The sequence below is a fragment of the Anomalospiza imberbis genome, chromosome 23 (assembly GCF_031753505.1).
Source record: "Anomalospiza imberbis isolate Cuckoo-Finch-1a 21T00152 chromosome 23, ASM3175350v1, whole genome shotgun sequence".
Taxonomy (NCBI): domain Eukaryota; kingdom Metazoa; phylum Chordata; class Aves; order Passeriformes; family Viduidae; genus Anomalospiza; species Anomalospiza imberbis.
The window spans coordinates 5,313,253-5,336,188 of NC_089703.1; the positions used below are offsets into that span (position 1 = coordinate 5,313,253).

Sequence of the window (22,936 nt, forward strand, 5' to 3'; positions counted from 1 at the left end):
CGCGCTCCCCGCTTGATTCCCCGCGCCGCCGCTCGTTCGCATGCAGATTTATGCGCATACATTTGCATGCCGATGAGGCCGGGGTGAGGGAGGGAGCGGGTCGCGTTCAAAATGGCGGAGCGGGGCGGGCGCGGCAGCGGTCACGGCAGCCTGGACAAGAGCATCACCCTCCCGCCCGACGAGATCTTCCGAAACCTGGAGAATGCCAAGCGCTTCGCCATAGACATCGGTAACCGGGCGGGGGGAGCCTGCGGGGAGGGGGCGGCGGTGGGGAACGGGCGGCGGCTCCGGCCCCGCTGCGGGGCCCCGCCGGGGGCCGGGCCGGGCGCGCGCGGGGCACGCTGGGAAGTGTAGTCCTCCGCAAAGCGCGGGCCAGCGCGGGTGGGCGCGGGCTCACTACAGCTCCCAGCGGGTTGCGCGGTACGGTGGGCGGCGCGGGGCACGACGGGAGTTGTAGTCCCGCCGCCGGGTGCCGGCGCGGCGCAGGCGAGGAGTGGCACTACAGGTCCCGGCGGGCCGCGCGCGGGTAACGGGCCGCGGGGAGCCGGGCGGGGTGGCCCAGACGGGGCTGCCCTTGGCGGCCAAGGGGGGACGGGGGAGAGCCCGGGGGGCTCGGCCGGACCGGCCGTGGGGCGGCGGTGCTGGGGGGTATCGGCTGCACCCCCTCAGAGTGCGCCGGGCCCTGCCCCAGTGCGCCAGGCCCGCGTGCGGAGCCCCTCGGCCGCCCCCCGCCCAGGCCGCGGCCCGCGGGATGCTGCAGGCGCTCCTCCGGCTCCCGGAACCGGCCTGGAAGAAGCAAAAAGGGCCGGGGACGGCGGCTGTGGCTCTGCCCGGGCAGGGCAGGGCGGCTGCGGGGCTTGCCGTGTGTCGGGGTCTGTCACTGCTGCCTCAGTCCCCCCCAAAAACACCCGCTGCGCTGTGCATACGCCCCAGCAGCCAGCATTGCCGATTTCCCAGCTCCTGAGCCGAGGGACAGGGTGACACACGCCAGGGTGACAGCTGTGCAGGGACAGGCTGAGCCTGTTCCCAGTTCCTCCCGTGCGGGGACCAGCGGCCGTCCTGTGGACACCCGCTAAGCCACAAGTGCCATTTCACGCGTTTTCCTTCCCTTTCACGGTCTCGAGATCAGTGGAACTTTTTAGGAGAAAAGCCAGGGAAAAGAAAAGCAAGCTATTCCTGCTCAGGAGAGCACTGCTGTGTGTGCTGGAGACTCAGGGACAGTGGGAAGAAAACCTGCACCATAATAGAAAATGTTGTTGTGTGTCACTTCAGCCCCTCAGGAGCTGCTGGTTGCACGCCTGTGAAAATAACAGCTGGAACCGGCCCTTTGTGTGGGTCAGCTCGGAATTAGAGTCGTGGGATTAGTTATAAAACCTAGTTACATGTCTCAGCTGGTGTTCTGAATGGATTTAAGTCTTTAAAAACTGGGAGAGGAAGAGGATAATGCACAAAGCATGGCTGTGCAGCCCGTGGGTCTGGTGGTGAATTCCTGCAGCACGTGTGCCATTGTCGGCGTAAAGAACATGACATCCAACACTGAGCCTCAGTTTGGAGGTGTGGAGGGAAGCTTTCCCATAAAAAGCCGTGCAAGCCCTCACCTTTTAGCAGAACAGGCTGTGGGTTCTGTTTACCAGAAACTTCAAAGCCCTGGCTGGGACACTGAAATCAGATCCAAGGTCAGGGAAGCTTTATTGCTTTTGTTACTGTGTCTTTCCATGGTCACTCTACATTGACCTCACTTAAATTTTCCTGGAGTAAACTGCCTGTTTTTGTCCTACACGTTGCAAATATTTTCCTAACAAAAATATTTGATCACTGTGGAAGAGCTGACACCTCTTCCACACCTTTCACCTCTGCTGCTTCATTTCTTGGTTTTTATTGGGCAGCAAAGTGCAGTGCCACTGAATTTAGCCATTATATAGGATCTATAGGTTTTTATTTACTTTCAGGACTTTAATGCTAACCCAGCAGTGGATCACAGTTACCCTCAGACCTGGAGAACTGTGGTGGAAAACATTGAAGTTATTCAGTGTAACCCCAGAAATCCACTTTTGCAGGTCAGATGCAAAGACAGGGCAAGGGACTGAATTCTGTTCAAAGGGGATAGTTGAAAGTTTTATTGCCATGAGCAGACTGGAGGCCTGAAGGGGGTGATGAGGCTGCTCTGCTCAGACTTGCACATTGCTAACATCTCCAACTGCTGTGTGCTTGAGAAACATCACTCTGAGCATTCCTTACCCCAAAGCCAAGACCAGTCTTGCAAAATAATTACTCAGTACAGAGGGTCATTTTCTAACCAGCCATGAGTTTGCAGACTTGTCCCTAAAAGCAGGGTGAGAATATTATTCAGGTGTTACTGCTGAAACACTCTGTGCATGTGGGGGGCATTGCTCAGTGGTGGCAAACCAGCTGAGAAAATCCTGGTACAGATTTGGGGGGTTTCATAAAGTTTCCAAATAAGGTTAATAACTTTGTACTGGCCTGGCTGATTTAGAATTTCCACTGCTCGTCCTCATCCCACATCAGTCAGGCACAAACTGAATTTATGGAGCTTTTCCCTCCTGTGATGCTCTGGGAGTTAACCAGGCCAAGCATTTCCTCAACAAAGGTTCTTTCTGCATTTCCATTAATTTTCTCTGGCTTTAACTGAGGAAACCTGGAGAACCAAGAGCTGACATAAGCATAAGTTGTGTTGTTTACTCCAAGGTGAGGCATTAATCATAATTTGTCATCTCTTTATGAACAGGTGGTTCATTAACCAAGTTGGCTTATTACTCAACTGTACAGCACAAAGTGGCAAGAGTGAGATCCTTTGATCATTCTGGAAAGGTGAGAATTCCATCAGGGATCAGCTGCATGTGATTGACTCACAGGAGTGAGGCTCTGGACTGGGTAGAACAGAAATGATATTCAAACCCATCTAATAACTTGTTCTATATAAAACTTTTTGGGAAGTGTTTGTATTGCCAGGTACTGTTTGAAATATTTATTTTTCCAGACAGTAAGTGTGGTACTTTTGTAAAAAAACCCTGCTCCTGTGCAGACATAAGTTTCCTCATGCAGAGGGATTTCCTGCACGTCAGCTGCATGGGAGAATTGATTATCTCAGCTTAAGGAGAATTAAGACCTGTGAAACTCTATTCTTCTCTGACACATAGCTTGAGGTGTTATGTTTAATGGCATTAACACAGTTTCAAGGGCAAGAAAAGCACAAGTGTTGATGCTCAGTAGTTCAGTATTTTACCTTGTTTCCGCAAGAATGTTCTCTAAGAAATCCTTTTCTCTTTTAAAGGACATAGACAATGAACCTCTGTATGAAATATCTGTTCAGGAGGAGATTACAGCTCGACTTCACTTCATTAAATTTGAAAACACTTACATTGAAACCTGCCTAGATTTCATCAAAGATCATCTTGTCAATACAGAGACAAAAGTAATCAAAGCCACAGGTGGTGGTGCCTATAAATTCAAAGACCTTATTGAGAAGAAACTGGGGTTGAAGTAAGTGGAACTGCTTTTTCTTCTGTAAAGAATTAACTTACACCTACTCCAAAAGCTTTTGTCATTTTCCTGGGCATGCTCAGAGGTAATTAATGTGACATTCATTTATTGTACAGCTCCTACCTAAACTTCATGCAAAGGCTTGCAGGAGAACAAAGGGCATCCCCATTAATTTACAGCCTCATAAATTTACTGTTTCAAGCACTATTATCAAACACCAAATACTAAAAAGCTTACACTGAAACCTGTCTAGATGTCATCAAAGGCCATCTTATCAATACAGAGACAAAAGCCATCAAAGCCACAGATGGTGGTGTCTATAAATTCACACTTTCTATGCTGTAAGTGTAGAAAAACATTAATTTACCCCAATATGAAACATCACTGGGGAGAGCTTCAAGGCGCCACTCATGCTGTCATTTGTGTAGTAGATTCCTCAAACCCTAAGGGCCTGTACTCATCTTTTACACTGTCTCTGCAAATTACTTACTTCTCCCGATAAGCTGGGCTCTGTTATCTCTTTATTTCACACCAGCCCCGTTTAGTACCTGTTAGTAATGATCAACTGATCAAGATAAGGAGGCACTTTCCCCTCTTATCTCATGTGGTGCACCTGTTTTTGGTTTTTATTTGCTTCTGACATACTCAACTTTTCCCCAGCTCCAAACAAGAGCAGCTTCTCCACGGTGGAGCACACAAATCATTTTAGAGTATTTGAGATGTGTTTGTGCCTTGTTTATGTGTTTCCAACGATCCTCAGGATATTTCCTGTGAGAATTTCCATGAATCAATAACAGTACAGAGACACAGAAGTCAGTGTGTGTTAGCTGACTTATCAATCAACTTCTCTAAGTTTTCTATCACGTTCCCAGACTCCACACTGGGGATATCCTGTTGTGAATCCTGTTACTCTTGTGAGAAGTCTCTTTTTCTGTGTTTGCTAATCCCAGCTGTAGGTTCCTCCCAGCCCCTTGAATCTGTCATACACAAGTGCTGAAATGTCGAGGGGGCCTTTTGTGCTTTATTAGGAGGCAGGGGAAGAGCAACAGACAATTATTCCATGTTGGGAAATTGTTTTCTGAGGTTAATTTCCAGATAAGCTTCCTGACCTACTTTATGGCAGGGTTGCACAGACCATGAAATGAGCAGGGCAGGAAAAGAGCAGTGTAAACAAGCAAACAGGATTATTTTTAATGACAACATGATTAAAGTTACTGTGTAACTGGCATGGGAGGGGAGCACCAGACCATGTGCAGATGGAGGTTTCATGTTTCCAGGGAGCTGGGCTTGTGCCACGTGGTGTGAAAATTCCTGTCTGCAAAATGCGTGCAAACTCCTGCTCCAAAAGCAAACTGCCTTATCAGGAGGGCTGGGACATTTATTTAAGGCTTTTTCCTCCCCCTCAGAGTTGATAAGGAAGATGTAATGACCTGCCTAATTAAGGGGTGCAACTTTGTGCTGAGGAACATCCCCCACGAGGTGTTTGCTTACCAGAAGGATTCAGACACGGAATTCCGGTTCCAGACAAACCACCCCAACATTTTCCCTTATTTACTGGTGAACATTGGCTCTGGGGTCTCCATAGTGAAGGTGAGTGGTGGCCAAAATGCTTTGTTGGAGATTTGATAAAGCTGATCTGAAACCTCTCACTGGTTCAGATTTGTGCTTGTTCTTGGGTAGTGCAAGGTTTAAAAAGAAAATTGTGCCTTTTTTGAAGTTTATTAATTGCAGAGTTATGAATGCTTTTCTATTCACTATTTTTTAAAAATTACATTTAATTTGATATTTAGAGAAGTGATTACCTGATGAGGACAAAGGCTATCAGATCAAAGTGATTTTTGTTTGTTTTGTCATACTGTTGAAGAGACAAAGTTTAATGTCTACATTTAGCATTATTTGCCAAGAATTAAATACAAAGATTTCCAAAACTGCTTGTGGTGTATGTGCCCTTCTCACCTGCCACTTCCACAGTGGAAGGATTCCATCTCCACTGATTCCACTCTTCCAAGACCCTGCACACTGACATTTAAATCTGTGTTCAACATTACAAAAGGACTTTCTAAATAAATCTGCCTTGTTTGATTCACAGGTAGAAACAGAAGACAAATTTGAATGGATTGGGGGCAGCTCAATTGGAGGTGGAACCTTCTGGGGTCTTGGAGCTCTGCTCACCAAAACAAAGGTACCCAACTGTCTCTTTTAAGAGGGATGGAATTAAATTAAATGCTGGGAGAAAGCCTGAAATGTTGGAATGTTAGGTAAGAAGGGTGAGTCCTGGACTTGTGGTCGTATTTTTGACACTTCTGATGCATAAAAAGAAGCTTTACATGGAAAAAGATACTGATGGAATATAAGGACAAGAATTAGAAGATGCTTATTGTGACCAAAAGTAATCCTGCTTGAGGCTCAAGGACAAGAGATGGACAAGAGCCTCCTCAAAGTGGCCTGGTAACTTTTAATTCTCTTTTCAGCTTAAAATGCCAGCCCAGTTCCTGCAATACTGTCTGCAGAGGAAAGCAGGGAGCACACAATTGCAGCAAAATGCCTGGGAGCTGAGAGGAAAAACTTTGCCTCATGGTTGGTTCCTTGGTTGCCAACATGAGTTTAAATCCTGGGCTGATGAACAAGGCCTTAGTCCTGCTCTGACATCATGCTGGGCTTCCCAAAGAGCCAGTGGCTTAAATGAGTGTCCTAAATGTCAGCAGTGTAGGAAAAGCTAGAGTTACATGTGCACTAGATAAGAAAATGTCAAAGTGGGGGCACAGCCTGGGCTGTGTTTTTTGTTTGATGCTCCTAAAGAAGAAATCTTAGAACATGACAGTGCCTGCTCTTAATTCTCTCTTGGTTTTGTAGAAGAAATTCAAGTTAACAGGGTTATAAATTAATTTTTGGGATAACGGAGCTCGCCTGCAAGTTTAATTTCAGGGACAGTAAAGGCACACTGAGACTTTTTTCTCAAACTTCTATTTTATTGTGCTCCAGGAAGATAAAATTCTGTTCCGACTTCCAAGATAAGGGATGCCATGAGGCCTCTGAGTGTTTTTTATGTGCTAACCCACCCTAGTTTTCAGGGGAAATTCAACAAAATATCTGCAGATAAGAAAGAGGTTGATTGTGGTGTTCATCTTTAAAGGAGCTCCACTTAAGATCTGTCTGTTTGATCACTCTGGATACATCCTTGCAATTAGAAATAGCCTGTCTTTGGCTGGCAGGGTTAATTCTAAGACTGGTTTTGGTCAGTGAAGATGCTGCAGACCTCTGACTCAGGTCAGCTGTAGTAACTGTGCTTCTCACCATCAGAAATTTGATGAACTGCTGCAGCTGGCCTCAAAGGGCCAGCACACCAACGTGGACATGCTGGTGAAGGACGTGTATGGAGGTGCCTACCAGACCCTGGGGCTCAGTGGGAATCTCATTGCCAGCAGCTTTGGCAAGTCCACCACAGCAGACAAAGGTACTGGGATAAAAAAGATCTACCCAAACATCTCCTCTGGCTCTTGGGAATCAGCTTTATACTGATCTAACAAGTAGAGCTGAAAATAATCAACAGCTTCTTTCATGATCTTGTGTTTTGCCTGCACAATATTGATTTAAAATATTATGCAGTACTGCTTTGGAAGCAGACATTTAAATTTTCAGTTTGGGATTGCCTAAGCCAAGGGAAAATTTAAAAATAGCTGTCTGGTTAGCCTGGGGTTAATTCATTCCTGTCGGAAATAGATGTGGCTTTCTGGGCTCCAGAAAGGCCCTTTGGCAGTGAATTACTACAATTTGCAGTTTGTTTGCAGTATCTTAATGAAATACTTGCAGTGCATCTCAGGCCAGGAGGGATGGATGAACCCTTGCCTGTGGTTCCTAGAGAGAAGAAATGGATTCCTGCCATCCAGGAAGTGTTTTTTCAAGAAATGTTTCACATAGGCTTAGTGAGGGCTTTTTTTTTCCTGATATGTTTAATCAAATCACTCTCCTCCTTGTTAGAAGTACATTATATATGTGAGGTTTTTCTAGGGTGTAACACTTTTCTTCTCCACACATAAGGAAAACTGCTCCAACCCTGGATTTTTCTTTCCCCAACTGCAGGCTCAGTTAGAAAAGCACAGTCCCCTGGAGCTTCCTCAATTTGTGTGTAAATTGCTTTACTCTTCCTTGCCTTCCAGAGTTTTCCAAAGAAGATATGGCCAAAAGTTTGCTCCACATGATCAGCAATGACATTGGCCAGCTGGCCTGCCTCTATGCCAAACTGCACAACCTGGATAAAATCTATTTTGGGGGTTTTTTTATCCGGGGCCACCCCGTCACCATGCGCACAATCACCTACAGCATCAACTTCTTCTCCAAGGTAAGGAAAACAGAGGGCTCCCTGCAGCAAAGTCACATTTTAGGTATTTTTCTAGGCTGTTAATAAATTAATTTTCACATGAAGTAAGCTTAGAATGCTGCTTCTTAGGTAGGTAAGGCAGGGATGTGTTGTGGGAGGGGTGAAATCAATGTGAAATGTCTGGGAGTTGTGTCTGGCCTTTTTTCTCTCTCCCTACCTCCCTGTCTCTCTTTTAATTACTATTTTTTGATTGACAGTCTGTCTTGTAGCTCCAAGTAATGAGTTTCCACTGTGTTCTTAGATAGTCACCATCATTATTCAATTCCTCTTGCTGATTTGCATCTTTCCACCCCCAGGCCATGCAGTGTGGGGTTGTTCTGCTGAGACAGTTGGCATCAGTGGGGTTTTGTTACTAAAGAAAATCAAACCTCAAATCAACCAAGCTGAAGTTCTTTGCAGGTTTTGAAGCTGTTGAAAATACTGAAGACTTTTGACTAGGAAAAAGGTCCAATCCACAAGCTTGTTAATGGTTGTTTCAGGTGGATTAGTCCTGCACTTTGGGAATTTTATAGAATAGATTACACCATTTTTTTTCTCATATCAGTACTTCATGCAAGAGACTCCTGTGTGCTGCTTTTCCCCCTTTTTATTTCACCATTGTTGTCTATTTCTGTAAAACTTGCTGAGTTCCAAGAAAGCTATTGCAAAACTGCAGCTTTAGGTTGTTGTAAGAGACACTTTGCCAGGGATTCAAATCCAAATCTCCCTGTGAGCTGGAGCTGCTGTTTCCCGGTAGCTCCCCTCAGGGTGAGCTCTTCCCACAGTCACTGCTGAATTCCTTGGAAAAAGCTGTGTCTCACCCAGCCTGGGAAAGCTGAGGGGCCCTGCTGTGAGGATGGAGGGCTCTCCTCCCCAGCATTCCTGTATTTTGCATTAGTAATTGAATTCTTTGGTTGGGGGAATGCTTGTCTGTGGGTAATGCCCAGTGTCTGTGTGGAGTTGAAGAGCAGTGCAATAAAATAAAGACAATGAGCAGTGTCCCAAAGGTGTTGGCTGCAGTGGCACACACTCACCTTGGCAATTACACGACCTTGCATTTCCAGCCTGTAGAAGCAAGAGGAGTTGAATATTCATGGAATGATGCAGTGGTGTTTTCCAGGCAAGGCCATAGAGCACACACCACTGGTGCATGGGTGTTTTCCAGCTGTGTGATAACTGGGGAATGATATGTGTGAGCAGTTCCTCCCTGAGCTGTTCCAGAAGCACCATTAAAGTTGCTGAATGTGTGAGAATGTAGCACAAATGACTATTAAAATCTTCTAGTTGTTTCTATTAAATTAAAGTGTGAAACTAGTGACAAAGAAGTACCTGTTAGCCCTCAGGGACCATCCAATTGCAATGTTTCATATTGTGGCAGGGAGAGGTTCAGGCATTGTTCCTGAGACATGAAGGCTACCTGGGAGCCATTGGGGCATTTTTAAAAGGAGCTGAACAAGACAGTAAGTACAGCACTGCTCTGTTCTGTATATGCTGTGTTCTGAAATGTCAGTGTACTGTCCAAGTTTCTCTTAAGAGGCTGCATGTAAGCTGTTGCCTAAACCAATCCATTTGGCACTAATAAACACAGATGCTGGGCTTTGGTTTTATACATTCTGGCAGGGACATCTTAATTTCTCACTGGATTTCCTGCTCACCTTTGAGAAGGCAGCAGGGCTGGGCTTTTCTCTTCTCTGCATTTCTACAAAGAACAGTGACAGCTCTAAATCCAGCTGGAGAAATGTGGGTTTGGAGAACCCCCCTCCTCTTTAAGAGGCCACTTCTGAATTCCTTTAATGTACTGAGGAAGACCAGCATCTCCAAACTGTTTGTTTGAGAGTGAAAAGCCTCACAGAGAAGACCCTTCTGTCCAGATCCCTTGGATCCAGGGTGCTTTGGTGGAATTCTGCCTATTTAGTTTTCCTTTTCCCCTGTTGGTGTACTGGCAAGCCAGGCAGTGCATTGGTTACAGTGGCACAACCACAGGCTGCTAATGGTACTTAGCTCAGTAAGTATCAAATACACCTCCAAAAAATGAGTGTGGAATTATTTTCCTGCCCATTTGATAGAGATGGGCAAGGAACCAGCTACTGAGGAATTAAAGACATTGCTTCTGCAGCATGTACTGTACATCTGAGCTCATTAAACTTTTCTCAAATAAAACAAATCTAGAAATAACTTTAGTGTTTCTCTGAAGCTTACATTGTGCTTTGAGAGTTCTGTAATATTATTTTGTTAATAATGGATCTAGATTTAGAAATAAGAGATGCTCAACGATAGTGCTTTGGAGGCATGCTGATTAATGACAAGGAAATGGGGTTAAAAATAATGATTTTAGAACTTAAATTGTCTCTTGTCTCACCCAGGTTGAAGCTCTTTGGAGCAGGTAATTCATTGAGTGGTTGTAATATCTCTTCTGGGGGTTAGGGGGGAAAAAATCTGTTTGCTTTTAAAGACAAGGGGAGCTGGCTTGTGTAGTGCAGCAGCTGCTCAGAGGGATGCTGGCTCTAGACTCACTCACAGGAGTATTCAGTTTTATTTTCAGATTATGTGTGTCTGTGTCTTTCTCTTTTCTAGATCCAAACCAGTACAGCTGGGGAGAGAATTATGCTGGGAGTTCTGGGCTTATGAGCACATCCCCTGATGTTTACCCCATGCAGAGAACACGGAGTGGTACAGTATGTGCTGTCTTTCCTAGACCTGTGTGTGTTCTCTTAGCAGTGGTGACCTGGACATAGGTGATTATTCTCCAGCTGGTTGCTTCTTGCCTCTGAGGCTCCTGCTTCCCAGAGAAGTGACCAGTCTGGTGTCTGGTGTGGTGTTGTCTCGTGTCCTGTGTGGTGTTGGATGGAATGTTTCATAAAACAGACTGGCTGCTACTTTGTCTTGCTCTCCTTCACCAAAGTGGGGGGAATGTTTGTCTCTCACCCTTTCTCTGGAGCAGCTGGATTTTGCTGCAGCTGAAATATCTTTAAATTTGGAATTTCATGTTCAACCATCTTGAAGCAGTGATAATTTGCTTCCTATGAGAAGAAAAATACAAGATTGGACAAAAGAGAACAAGCCCAGTCACCTCTTAAAGTCACTGACAGTACAGCAGTTCTGATTCCACAGTGGATTATTTTCACACTGGATAATTTCTCTCTATAGGGTGGGCATGGATAAAATAATCCACAGAGGGAGCTGGATTATTTATGATGACCTATAATTGTCTGCAAATCTGTCAGTCTTAACAGTGGCTGGACTTCTGCAGCCCTTGTGCTAATTTAATTCATTGTGAATTAATTTCTGAGTGAGTTCTAATCCATCTCTTTCCTTTCTCCCCTAGTTTGACATGCTGGAAATGGACAGATTGGAGAGACCACTTGTTAACCTGCCACTGCTGAAAGACCCCTCCACCTATATTCCAGACACTGTTGACCTCACAGATGATGCCATGGCCAGAAAATACTGGCTCACCTGCTTTGAGGAGGCACTGGATGGGGTAAGTGTCACAGAACAATTCTGTGTGAGTGACACAGGTATTTAGGAAACAAATCTTCTGTGGAGCAGCATGTTTGTCCTGTAAAATATTCCTGCTGTGTCACCCCTCTGGAAGTGCAGCCCCTCTTTCCCTGTAACCTGACATTGTCCAGTCTCTTAAGGAAGGGCTTGGTCCCTTCAAAGGCAGAAATGTTCTTTTGTGGTGCTTTTTTTTTAGCTCCTGAAAGGTGTTTTCAAAGCATTTTCTCTCTTTAACGGCACTTGGACCTCTCTGTACAGAGCTGCAAGCAGGACAGTTACACAACCAAAGGCCAGAGATCTTTGGGTTGTTCTTCCTCTGGGAGCAGTCCTGCTGCCTCACAGACACTTTTCCATGGGAAGAGCACAATTGGACCAGACACGAATTATTATTTTTTCCTGCACTGAAGCTGATTCAGGCAGTTCACTGGAGTAAACAAAAGGAGAACACAAGGGGTCGACATGCACCATTAAATTTCTGCCTGTTTCTCCTTTAGTGTATGTGCATTGTTATTTTTTTCCCCTCCTCTAAGTAGTTAGAACTCGTGTTTAATTTCTGACAGTACAGTCTGGAAAACAAACTTTAACTCTTTTGGGATGAAAAGAGACATTAAAACTGTTGTTTACTGTTTGGAATGAAGGGAGGCTGGGAGGTGCTGTGTGGGAGGGAGCAGCCAGGCTGCAGGCACAGAACAGGGAGGCAGATGGAGGGGTTATTGCTCACACTGAACTTCACATCAATTACTAGGAGGAAAAGTTAATTTGGTAACTGCAGTGTTGCCTCTTTTCTCTGCCAGGTGGCAAAGCGAGCTGCAGCCAGCCAGCCAGACTCTGTGGATGCACAGGAGAGAGCTGAGAAATTCCGGCAGAAATACTGGAATAAGCTCCAGACACTCAGGCAGCAGCCCTTGTAAGTGTTTTTATTTTCCCTTTTGCATCACTTGCTGCTTCTGTTGAGCAGTGAAAGCCCACCAAAAGCTAACCAGGTTGTGAAGCAGAGCAAACAAAGCCAAGTAGGCTGAAGACTCAGGCAAGTTTTTGTGCCAAACATCAGATCCTCTGCACAGAGATTTTTGGATTTCATGTCTTGGAGTTGAGCAGAGAAATTCTGTCTTGGCAGAAAATTTGTTACTAAAAATCTGTACATGGTTATTAAAAATAGCAGCAAGTTAATTCTGAACATTCTCTCTCCCTGTATTTAAATAATCTTATTGTAGATTTAAGATTATTGAATCTACAACAAATAATCTTAATTGTAGATTCTTATTGTAGATTCAATAATCTTATTTAGAGCCAGGGTTTAGCACCTGTGACTTTCAGCTTCAGTGCTCATGTGAGGGGCTGTGACTTACAGAGGAAGCAGAGGGAAAAATAACTTTTTCTGTTTGAAGTTAATGGATTTGTTTTTTCCCCCTTCTCTCTTTTTAAAGTGCATATGGTACCTTAACAGTCAGAAGTCTCTTGGACACAAGGGAACACTGTTTGAACGAGTTCAGTTTTCCAGATCCCTATTCCAAGGTGAGTTCAAGACACTTTTCCAGTACTCTGAAACTGTTCAAGTGATGGATGGCTCAGAGTGGACAGATCAGGAGCCAGTTCCTGCACTGGTTGTGAGCAGCTGGGGGAGGAGAAACAGCACTGGGGAATGGGACATAAACCCCTTCACCTGAACAGGCTGCTGGTGAGGATAATGATAACCAAAAATACCACCAGCTTCAGTTGCCTGACAGCCCTGAGAAGCCATCTTGGTGCCAGCCCTGCTCCTGAGCTGTGTGTGGTGGCTGTCACCAGACACTGTCACCAGGCTGTCACTGCTCTAATTCACTCCTCTGTGGCTGCTTTTGTCACTTGGGAGATTCTCAGCACTGGGTTGGAGCGGACACAATGCACAACCCCCTGCTCTTAAAAACATTCATTGCCACTGTGCAGCTGTTTTCTCTCTGTGTTTTGTGCTGTGACATGAAATGTCTGGGGAGAGGAGATTTGAGTCATTATTTCTCAAAAACCAACTTTCTGTATGTCCATTCCTTACCACTTGTTTGTGTGATACATAACAACAGTGCTAGTGGCTGATCCAAGACTCTTTGCCTGACTGTTGACATATTTCTGCAAAATACAGAGAAAGTTCTCCCTGGCTGCACTGTCATGTGGCACCTTCACTCTGAGAAAGGACTAAAACAAATGTGAGGTGGCTTTTGCTTATGTTTGCTTCTTGTAATTCAGACAAGTTTACTGCCAAGACAAAACATTGGTACCCAGAATAATTTTAAATTTTTAAGAGAAATCACCCTGTAACACTGATAGCACTGGAGACAGAGAAGAGGAAAAAAAAACCTGTGAACTGCAAAGAAAAACCAAAAAAAAACACCCTTCAGATTTTGTGGGACTACTGGGGGTGATTTCCTGGGGTTGATACATCATGTCACTGTTACAAGGTTTTTGTATGTCCACTCTCCCATTTCCCACCTTGCCCGAGAGCCATTTCCCAATCTGCTCAAGATCTGTTGCACCTCTGACTTGCTAAGAAAAGTAATTCTTGGGCTATAGATCATATCCTGGCACTCATGACACTTTTTGTGGGAATCCAGGAAAGGTTTTCATTGGTCCTAAGCACACTGACCAATAATTGGTTGGTCCATGAGAGGCCATGAACACAGTGGAGATGCTTGAACGTGGCCTTGGGACTGAGACAGCCAAAGCTGGGTAAAAAATGTTGGTCTGTAAATCCAATGTTTCCTGTCTGTTTTACAGGTAAAGCAGAAAGAAAATGGAATAGCCTTAAAGTGTTTCCAGAGTGTGATCGAGTCCCTGGATTCCCTGGACTGGGAGGAGAGGCAGTTTGCACTGGTGAAAGGACTTCTGGCAGGGAATGTCTTTGACTGGGGAGCAAAGGCAGTCTCAGAGTAGGTGTTACATCCTTTAACATCACCCTTTAAGCTACAGAATCTCCAGTTGTGGGGTTTTTCCTAAAAAATGAAGTTCTCAATCTCTCCATCAGCCTTTGTACAGCACTGTTACAGCCTGCAGCTGGTGTAAGTCATTACATTCCATGGTGGTTTGCAGACTCAAAAATGCCTTTTTTGCCTGTAGCCTACTGCCTGCAAACATCTGTATATTGCTGAGGCTGTTTTCTTATGGCATCAGAACTCTGATTTAATGTCCTGATGAACCTTTTGTTTTTAACATGATCACAAAGTACAGTTCCCAGTCCCGGGACCCACAGGCACCCCAATATAAGCAGTGCAGTAAAATTGCTGGGCACCAGCTAAAGAAATGTTTGAGTTCCACTGATGTGAGATGGACGTGTTGAACTGTGTGCCTTTTGTCTCTCTCCTATCCCAGTGTTCTGGAGTCTGAGCCACAGTTTGGGTTTGAAGAAGCCAAGTCCAAGCTCCAAGGTAAGGGGAGATCCCTGCTGGTGGTTGGATGTTCATGAGGGAATAGAGTGGGAATGTTTGTGGGGGTTCTGGTACCCAGATGACAAAGAATCATTAGGGCTTGTTAGGGTAGTCTAAAGGAATTAAACCTGCAGACTCTCTCCTTAAACACAGAGATGGTCACTCACTGTTGTGTCCCTGCCAGGGAACAGTGTCCTGGGGGGTCCACACCCAGCTCACACCACTCCAGAGCTTGAGTGTGAAAATTCCACTTGAGGCCTTTTCACATTTTAGTGTGAAAATTCCACTTCAGACCTACTCTTGTGGAGTCATTCCCATAACAGAGAGCTCAGGAGCTCTGTCAGCCTACACAGTGAACATTCTAAACCTGAGCTCAAATGCTTCAGTGAGTGCAGCATGAACCTCCTGCTTGTACCATGTGCAGAATGACTGCTGATAAGAGTTAGTGGCTGCTGATAAGAAAAGCTAACACTGCTCTGTCTGTGCCACAGAACGTCCCTGGTTGGAAGATTCCTACAGCCAGTGGCTGGAGCGACTGAAGGTATGACCCTGGGTGGCCCTAAACCCACTAATTAACCACCTTAATCATCAAACCACCTTGGTAATCGTGGGGTTTGAACAGAACTCTGTTCAGACAGCTCAAAACAAATCCCTCATTCACCATAAGAAAGGAGTAAAGGAATTAGTTCAAAACGTGGTTACTTCCCAAGCTGCTTCCCTGAATTCCCACTGGAGCCCAGCTGCTCCAGAGCATCCCCTCCTTATCAGGGCTCTTATTTCCATACACCCAGACCCTTGAATTTAAAAACCTGGGCCCAAATGTAGTGTTTGAGTAGTTCCTGCCCCTGAATAGCCAACCTAAAACTGGCATTAATGTAAGAGCTTGCTGGAAGTAATGAACTTGCCAATTAGCAAAGCTTTTTTTTTTTTTTTTTTTTTTTTTTTTTTTTTTTTTTTTTTTTCCCATGTGATCTCTTTTACCATTTAATTAAGATTCATTAAAAAGCTTTTGTGTCTTTGTGTAAATCTGTCTGTTGAAAATGGCAGCCTAAAGGTTGGGGATGAGCAGGCTATGACAAATCATTACATGCTCCATCCTAAAACAAAGCACAAGCTAATCTTGTGTAACAGGGATAATTAGGGAACTACAGGCACTGTCCTGTCAGTTTTTATTAGGAATTAAGCATTTTTCAGTTCTTCTGCTGGTATGAACTGGAGTGAACTAAGTTTCATAACACCAGGTTGAGAACAAATGAAGAGGTTAATGGAGAATAGGCACTATCTTTTCATTTTAGGATGTCACTGCCCCCACAGTCCATGCTGCCCTTTCCTGGCAGAAGGGAATCCTGTTCAGCCAGCACCAGGCTGGCTTAAAACACCCTCCAAGGTAGGTCCAGCTGGCACCCAGCGCGTTCAGGATCACAGCCTAACTCTGGAGTTAGGCCTGGCTTGAGTTGGCAGGTTTTATTGCTGGAGTTTGAGGGTCCTGTCTCAAACACAGCACAGGAACTTGAGGGATGTTTTAAAAGAAGAACTGTTTTAAACCCCTGTGCAAAGACACCATCAGGGAGCCCCATTCCTCCTGTTTATCACTGGTGCGTGCTGGGAGTTTGCTGCAATCCATACCCCAAGGCTCAAATGTTTGAGGGAATAAAATGTGGGGGTTTGGAGGAGTAGCTGTGAATAACAAACTTCCCTGAGGTGAGTGGTGCTCCATCCTGAATGCATTGGTTTTCTCTTGCAGGAGGGTCCCCCTCATAAATGTGCCTTAATTTTCGCAGATAACAGTGGGATAGACATAATTTTAGGAGTCTTTCCTTTTGTCCGAGAGCTCCTTTCTAGAGGGACAGAGGTGAGTGGTTTTCCTTGCCAATTCCTATGGAGTTTTGGTAACTGCTGGAAGGTGTCACTGCCCACCAGCAGGACACTTCCCTGCCAAACTGGGAATAATCTGAGCACCTGGAATGCCAGAGCCTGACTGTGTGACCTCTCCTGGCACCTTCCCCCCAGGTGATTTTGGCCTGTAACTCTGGCCCTGCCCTCAACGACGTCACCTACAGCGAGTCCCTGATCGTGACCGAGCGCATCGCGGCCATGGACCCCGTGATCCAGTAAGCACCACCTCTGTCACACCTCCCTGGGGACAGCAGATCCTGGGCACAGCCTGGCTTTGCATTTCAGTGTTCATCTGTAACTGCAGCCTCAGCCCAAGGCAGAGCATTTGCTTTCAGTAAAGTGAAAAATTTAGAAATTGGGTCTTTCTGGCACACCCATAGTTATATTTCTTGTTGTGTCTTCCCTGACAAGCACTCCAGCTGCTCTACCAGGAATTTTCTATGTTAATAGAGGCAAATCCATGAATGTCACACACAGAGTGTCCCCAGGAGAGGATGCTCAAGGAAACATTGTGTTTCCTGGTGAAGTCCCTGCAGCAAAGGAAGCCTTTGTAAAAGAGGGTTTGATATTCCTGCTTCTCTGGCTTATTCCCAGATGTGCAAGGCCCTGCTGAAGCAGCTGTTTAATATTTTTCTTTTTAAACAGCTCTGCACTGAGGGATGAGAAGCTGCTGTTAGTTCAGACGGGCTCCAGTTCTCCGTGCCTGGATCTGAGGTACGTGGGCAAAGTGCCACTGTGTGGTTTGTGTCCCTCAGCTGCAGGATGGTTAAAGGTTTGGCTGTGGAGCATCCCAGCCACCCTTCCCACTGGGAATCACTTCTGCACACCCATTAGGAGGTGCTTAGTGTGGATTTACAGAGCTGTGCCACTGCTCAGGCCTGACAGCTTTTGGCCCTTGATGAGGTGTTTGTGTTCAGGACACAGCTGGGTGAGGAGCTGTGGTTGTAGCTGATGTCAGATACTGCAGGTGGCCAAAACCCCCTGGGATAGAAGCATCATTTCACCTTGTTTAACCTATTTCCTTCTGATCAGTTCCTCTATTGGAGACAGAACTTTACCTGTGTCAAAATCCCAAGCTAGGTGCATTTAAACAACATTTAGATCGATCCCCTTGGCTTTCAGGTGCCACCGTTTGTGGGCACATGTAACTCCATGCAGAATCCCAGCTGGCAGCTCTGGGGGGTGGCTGTGGTGTGGCTGAAGGTGGAGCTAAGGTGTGGCCATAGTGTGGCTGCAGATGGAGCCAAGTTGCGGCTGAAGTGTGGCCGCAGGGGTGGCCGCAGTGTGGCTGCAGGGGGAGCTGAGGGGTGGCCAAGGTGTGGCCAAGGAGTGGCCACAGTGTGGCTGCAGATGGAGCTGAGGGGTGGCTGCAGGAGTGGCCAAGGGGTGGCCGCCATGAGGCTGCAGGGGTGGCCAAGGAGTGGCTGCAGCGGTGGCCGCAGTGTGGCCGCTCTGACCGCGCTGTGTTGCAGCCGCCTGGACCAGGGCCTGGCCGTGCTGGTGCGGGAGCGGCAGACGGACCTGGTGGTCATCGAGGGCATGGGCAGGGCCATCCACACCAACTACTACGCCGTGCTCAGGTGTGAGAGCCTCAAGCTGGCTGTCATCAAGAACTCGTGGCTCGCCGACCGCCTCGGGGGCAAAATCTTCAGCGTCATCTTCAAGTACGAAGTGCCCTGTAAATGATGGAGCTGGCACGGCCGATGGACTTGCACTAGTTTTACTTTAACTGTAAAGAATGTATTTTTATTACAACAGGGACAAGAGTTCACAGGAAATTCCGTATTTATATTGTGCTTTTGTGACTTAAAAAAGCGACAATATGATTCACTCTATAGTCTACACACTCAAATATATATATGTATATCACTCATTGTTTATTTTGGTAAGTGTTTATTTTAATGCTGCAGTATTTGTGATGAAAAAACTTTATTTTTTTGTTCTGTGAGACATTCATATAGAAATATATTTAAATGTCAATGAAACCTTTTTTATACATCTCTGCCTACTCTGCCAGCAGTGACATAGCACATACCAAATAGTTTTTAACTGCTAAGTGAACCTGACGTTGCATTTTCTGATGTTGTATTTTCAGCTTTTAGACTTACCTAAAGGTGTCCTGCTCTGTGCAGCTCAGTTGATGGAAGGGCTGATCCACCTTCTCACCCCACAAACGTTGCTCAGGCTGTGACTGAGCTAGGGCTGTTGCAGTCTGAGTTAAGGACCAGCCCTGGTTTCCCAGCACCTGGAATTCCTAACCCCTTGTTTGTTCCCATTAGCAGGAGGGACAAGGGAGGGAGTCCTACAGCTGCACAGAATTCCTTCACAGCAGCTGGAAGCAGAGTCTCACTAAGTTCCCCTCCCAGGGAGTGTGCAGTGCTGGATTCAGGATCACCCAAAACTTTCCAGCCTGAGCCCCCTTGGTTTCTATTGCCTTCAGTTCTCCCTGCTGGGACTGACAAGGATTGGTGTCTTTGTTCCTGCAGTGCAATTACAGCCATTCCCAAGGAAGCCAATTTGCTTTTTCCCCTCCTTCAGCTGTGCAGTTCATAAATGGAGTGATTTCACCACCAATTTGCCCTAAGACTTAAATGCCTCAGTCATCCCAGCTCTGAAAGGGAAAACAGCTTAATGAGGAAGGTGTTTAACATGCAGCTGAGAAAACTGTTCCCCTGAACTTCAGCATTGTTTGAGAGCAGGAGAGAGATGCAAAACACCCTCACATCTCCCCTTGCAGGGGAGCTGGGGCTGTGCTGTGTTTGACTCATCCCCACACTCCTGCTCTGGTACTGATGGATTTCCTCTGTCAATCCTCAATTCTTGGGACATGAGAACAAAACATTCTCTGTCACCCCACAGTGGCCCTTATCCTGTGATGGGAAGGGACAAAGGACAAGCCCTGCCTGGCATTTCTTAGCTCCAGTGGTTCCTTGGTGGCAAGGGCTCCCTTTTTGGGGTGCAGGGAGGGCCTGTTTGGGGTTGCACAGCAGCACTGTCAGTTCTGATTCAGGAATTCCCTTCCCAGGGACCAGCACCTCCTGCTCAGGCAGGGCAGGGTGAGGCTATTTATAGCTGCAATGCTTAAGCTGCTGTTCCTGATGCCAACAGACAGACAAGAGCTTTAATGTTCCACGACTGTTCCTCACACAGGAATTAGTAGCAGAGGCTTCACATTAACCTGTCCCCAGTCACTTCCTGCTACAGGCCTTCATGGACTTACAGGGTGAACTTCAAACCTAAACATGGGTCCACCATCCTGGCCAGCTCAGCTCCAGTTTATCCACTTGTCACAGTTCCACACTGCCCCTAATCAATTTAAATTCTTCCAAGCCACTTAATTTCCTTGTGTCTGCAGTTCCACTACCACTCCAGAAGTGCTCTGTGTGTTTAATTAGCAAACTAACACTCTAGACTAGCAGAAAAACATCTTCCTACACTGATGCAGCTCCTAGCACGTGGTACAACCCTAACACAGCAAAAACTCCTCAAGCATTTGCCTTCCCTGACGTCTCCTGGCTTTGTCTGGCGGCTCCTTTTATGCGTAGACGAGTGCAGATTTCTTCTGTGAAAACAGAGCAACAAGATTTCTGAAAGAGAAAGGGGGAGAGAAGGCTGTGGGTGGGTTGTTCTTTGGATCCATCTTTTCCACATGCACACTTGGAGGGCTGGAGAGCAGGAGCTCCAAGGGGCACACTGGGACACTGGTGCAATTTCACTGAGTGTGTGTTTGCCTTGTCTAATGACTAAAGAACGGCCACCAGTGGGAATAAACTTGTTAAGGATCAGTTACTGTCCTCTCTAATACCCAGGGCAGTGGAATGCAGTTTGGCTGCCTTGGGAGTTCAGGGAATGTTTATTTTTTTTTGGGGGGGGGGGGGGAGGGGAAGGGGTGCTAGGGGTTTATCTTATTTCTATATATTATATTTTTGCTGTTCAGGCTACAAACCCATCCCACACTCCAAACTGTGAAATCTTGGCACTTTAAGGAGTAAATGCACAGCCTCCCCTCACCCCAGCCCCACTGCACAGCTTTCCTTAGAAAACCAAGGTCAGGGTGGAAATGCTGGGACCTGGCTGGTGCAGGAGGGACACGGGGAGGCAGGACAGGAGCTGGGACACACCTTGGGGAAAGGAGGGACACGGGGAGGCAGGACAGGAGCCAGGGTCCACCTTGGTGGAAGGAGGGACACAGGGGGCAGGACAGGATTAAATGCAGGAGCCAGGGCCCACCTTGGTGGAAGGAGGGACACAGGGGGCAGGACAGGATTAAATGCAGGAGCCAGGGCCCACCTTGGTGGAAGGAGGGACACAGGGGGCAGGACGGGAGCTGGAGCAGGAGCCAGGGCCCACCTTGGTGGAAGGAGGGACACAGGGGGCAGGACAGGATTAAATGCAGGAGCCAGGGCCCACCTTGGTGGAAGGAGGGACACAGGGGGCAGGACGGGAGCTGGAGCAGGAGCCAGGGCCCACCTTGGCATGCGCGGCTGCGCGGCGGCTGCTGCTGGAGAGCTCGGCCAGGGCAGCGAGGATGCCGAGGGCGAGGCCGATGCCCAGGGTGAGGAAGAGCCCCCCCAGTGCTGGCGGCTCCAGGGGCCCCCAGCGGTCCCGGCTCTGGCGCAGGCAGCTGCTCTCCCACCACTTGTTCCGCAGGTAGTCCAGGTCGCCCGACTCGCGCAGCTTGAGCACGGCGATGGACAGAGGCTTGGTCCAGGGGGATGCTGGGCAGCGGGAGAGGAGAGAGAGGAGGATGGGAGAGCTCCCAAAGTTTAGTTAAACACTGTTAAAGGGGTCAGAGGTGTCACTGAACACAGCCCCCCCGCCAAAGGCTTTTCCTGGCTAACAATGATCCTGCCCTGGCCACAGAGGGGTGGTTACACGAGGGGGATAAGGGCAGAGCAAAGGTGCTTTGGGATGAACATGAGCAGACTGTCCCCTGCTCATTGCGTTAGGGGATCTGCATCCCTGGGGCCAAGGACACCAGGAGATGGAATATTTGTGGATTAGAGTTCAAAGTGAGAGCCAGCGTTAATTCCCCGCAGAGCAGTGACCCTGTTTTCAGCCTGGTCACCCTGACAGCAGTGTTGGCTCTGGCCCGTTGCTGTCCCTCCCAGGAAGGAGTGGGGCAGCACAGGGGACAGGGACTCACCCTGGGTGGTGGCGATGCCGAAGCCACGGGCCCCGATGACCTCGGGGGCCCTGATGAGGTTGCAGTGCCGGGCGGCCGCCAGGTCCTGCGAGATGGACTCGCCGATGAAGGCGTAGTTGGAGTCCATCACGCGCTGCACGGCCTCCTGGTAGGTCTTGACCAGAACGTGCTCCCGCCTCTTCTCCATGTACTCATAGATCATCTGGTGGATGGGGTTCTTGGAGTTCTGCAGCCCAAAAATCCAAGTGTCAAGCTCAAGGGTGAGACAACCACCAAAAAAAGCAAAAATCTGCCTGTATGTGCAAGGGTTGTAAAACAGTTTGGAGGAGAAGAGCACTTAAGCCACGTGTGAACCCCTGCAAGCACAGATTGTCCCCAACACTGGGGACAAGCATCACACAGGGGTACAAGTACTGCCCGAGGTACACAAGGGCAGCCCCTGAAGAATATAGAGATTTTTAAAGGAGAATTCAGAATAAAAATAAGAGTTCTGTGCCTGATTTCCTGTGAGAAGAGGTGGAGGAAGGGCTGAACAGAACAATAATCGTATTATTTGAAGTATTCCAGGAAATCTGAGGGAGTCAACAGTGATGAGGGTGTTGTAGGGGTTATGAGGCCTGAGCTGTGAGACTCAGCCCCAGCTGAGCAGTCCTACAGCCCCTGTGTGTGGGCACAACGAGATTCTCTGCACCTTGAAGTAGTAGAAAGTCGAGGAGCCCTCCAGTGTCCCAAACTCCAGATTCCTCTGCTTGACCAGGTCCTCGAAGGTCTGGATGGGGAGCTGCTCGCTGCCGGAGCTCAGCAGGGCCGTGAAGTTGGCGATGTAGGCGGCCAGCAGGGCCAGGGTGAAGAGCCACCAGACCACAGCAATGACCCTCACTGAGAGTGCCTGGGGCCGGGGGGAGGCACCTGCACCACAGGGAGCCAATAAATCACCATAAATCACACGGGAGGGGACGCGGGGCCAGAGACGCACCAAGAACTGCAGATCCAGCAGCCTGAGTTACAGAGACTTCCCTTTAATTAAAGGCAAACTGCAGACCCTGCCCTGCAGCTACACAGAGCCTGAGCCTGGAGGGCTGCACTGTGCTGGTCTGAGCAGCAGCGCTGCAGGGCAGGGCTGGAGCAGCAGCAGTGGCA

At 47.4% G+C, this 22,936-nt stretch overlaps 2 protein-coding genes across 4 annotated transcripts in view; one reads left to right on the forward strand and one right to left on the reverse strand.

Moving 5' to 3' along the window:
* Window positions 1-18,523, forward strand: PANK4 (pantothenate kinase 4 (inactive)). 2 transcript variants are annotated; one of them, XM_068171409.1, is made up of 19 exons: window positions 1-229; window positions 2,747-2,829; window positions 3,293-3,501; window positions 4,908-5,091; window positions 5,591-5,683; window positions 6,802-6,955; window positions 7,659-7,840; window positions 9,237-9,318; window positions 10,433-10,533; window positions 11,184-11,339; window positions 12,154-12,266; window positions 12,787-12,874; window positions 14,108-14,259; window positions 14,699-14,754; window positions 15,246-15,295; window positions 16,499-16,606; window positions 16,765-16,865; window positions 17,296-17,364; window positions 18,123-18,523. In XM_068171409.1, the coding sequence occupies exons 1-19, from the start codon at window positions 112-114 to the stop codon at window positions 18,334-18,336; spliced, it is 2,313 nt and encodes a 770-aa protein (XP_068027510.1). In that variant the 5' UTR covers window positions 1-111; the 3' UTR covers window positions 18,337-18,523. The 2 variants fall into 2 exon arrangements, with proteins under 2 accessions (XP_068027510.1, XP_068027511.1); XM_068171410.1 differs by lacking the exons at window positions 16,765-16,865; window positions 17,296-17,364; window positions 18,123-18,523 and adding an exon at window positions 16,050-16,141 and having other exon boundaries at window positions 16,536-16,554.
* Window positions 18,507-22,936, reverse strand: part of LOC137461725 (probable glutamate receptor) — an 11,429-nt gene continuing 6,999 nt past the window's right edge. For both annotated transcript variants that reach the window (XM_068171411.1, XM_068171412.1), the window contains exons 8-11: window positions 22,488-22,705; window positions 21,797-22,022; window positions 21,121-21,368; window positions 18,507-20,237 (exon numbers count right to left, since the gene is read on the reverse strand). In XM_068171411.1, the coding sequence (XP_068027512.1) occupies window positions 20,136-20,237; window positions 21,121-21,368; window positions 21,797-22,022; window positions 22,488-22,705 (794 nt within the window). In that variant the 3' untranslated portion in view covers window positions 18,507-20,135. The remainder of the gene's footprint in view (window positions 20,238-21,120; window positions 21,369-21,796; window positions 22,023-22,487; window positions 22,706-22,936) is intronic.

Bases quoted from the DNA above. Each gene is read 5' to 3' on its own strand.
- PANK4 (XM_068171409.1), top strand. From the start codon at position 112: ATGGCGGAGCGGGGCGGGCGCGGCAGCGGTCACGGCAGCCTGGACAAG. The intron at 9,319-10,432 runs GTAAGTACAGCA...TCTCTTTTCTAG, and splicing joins AAAAGGAGCTGAACAAGACA to ATCCAAACCAGTACAGCTGG. The intron at 11,340-12,153 runs GTAAGTGTCACA...TTTCTCTGCCAG, and splicing joins TTGAGGAGGCACTGGATGGG to GTGGCAAAGCGAGCTGCAGC.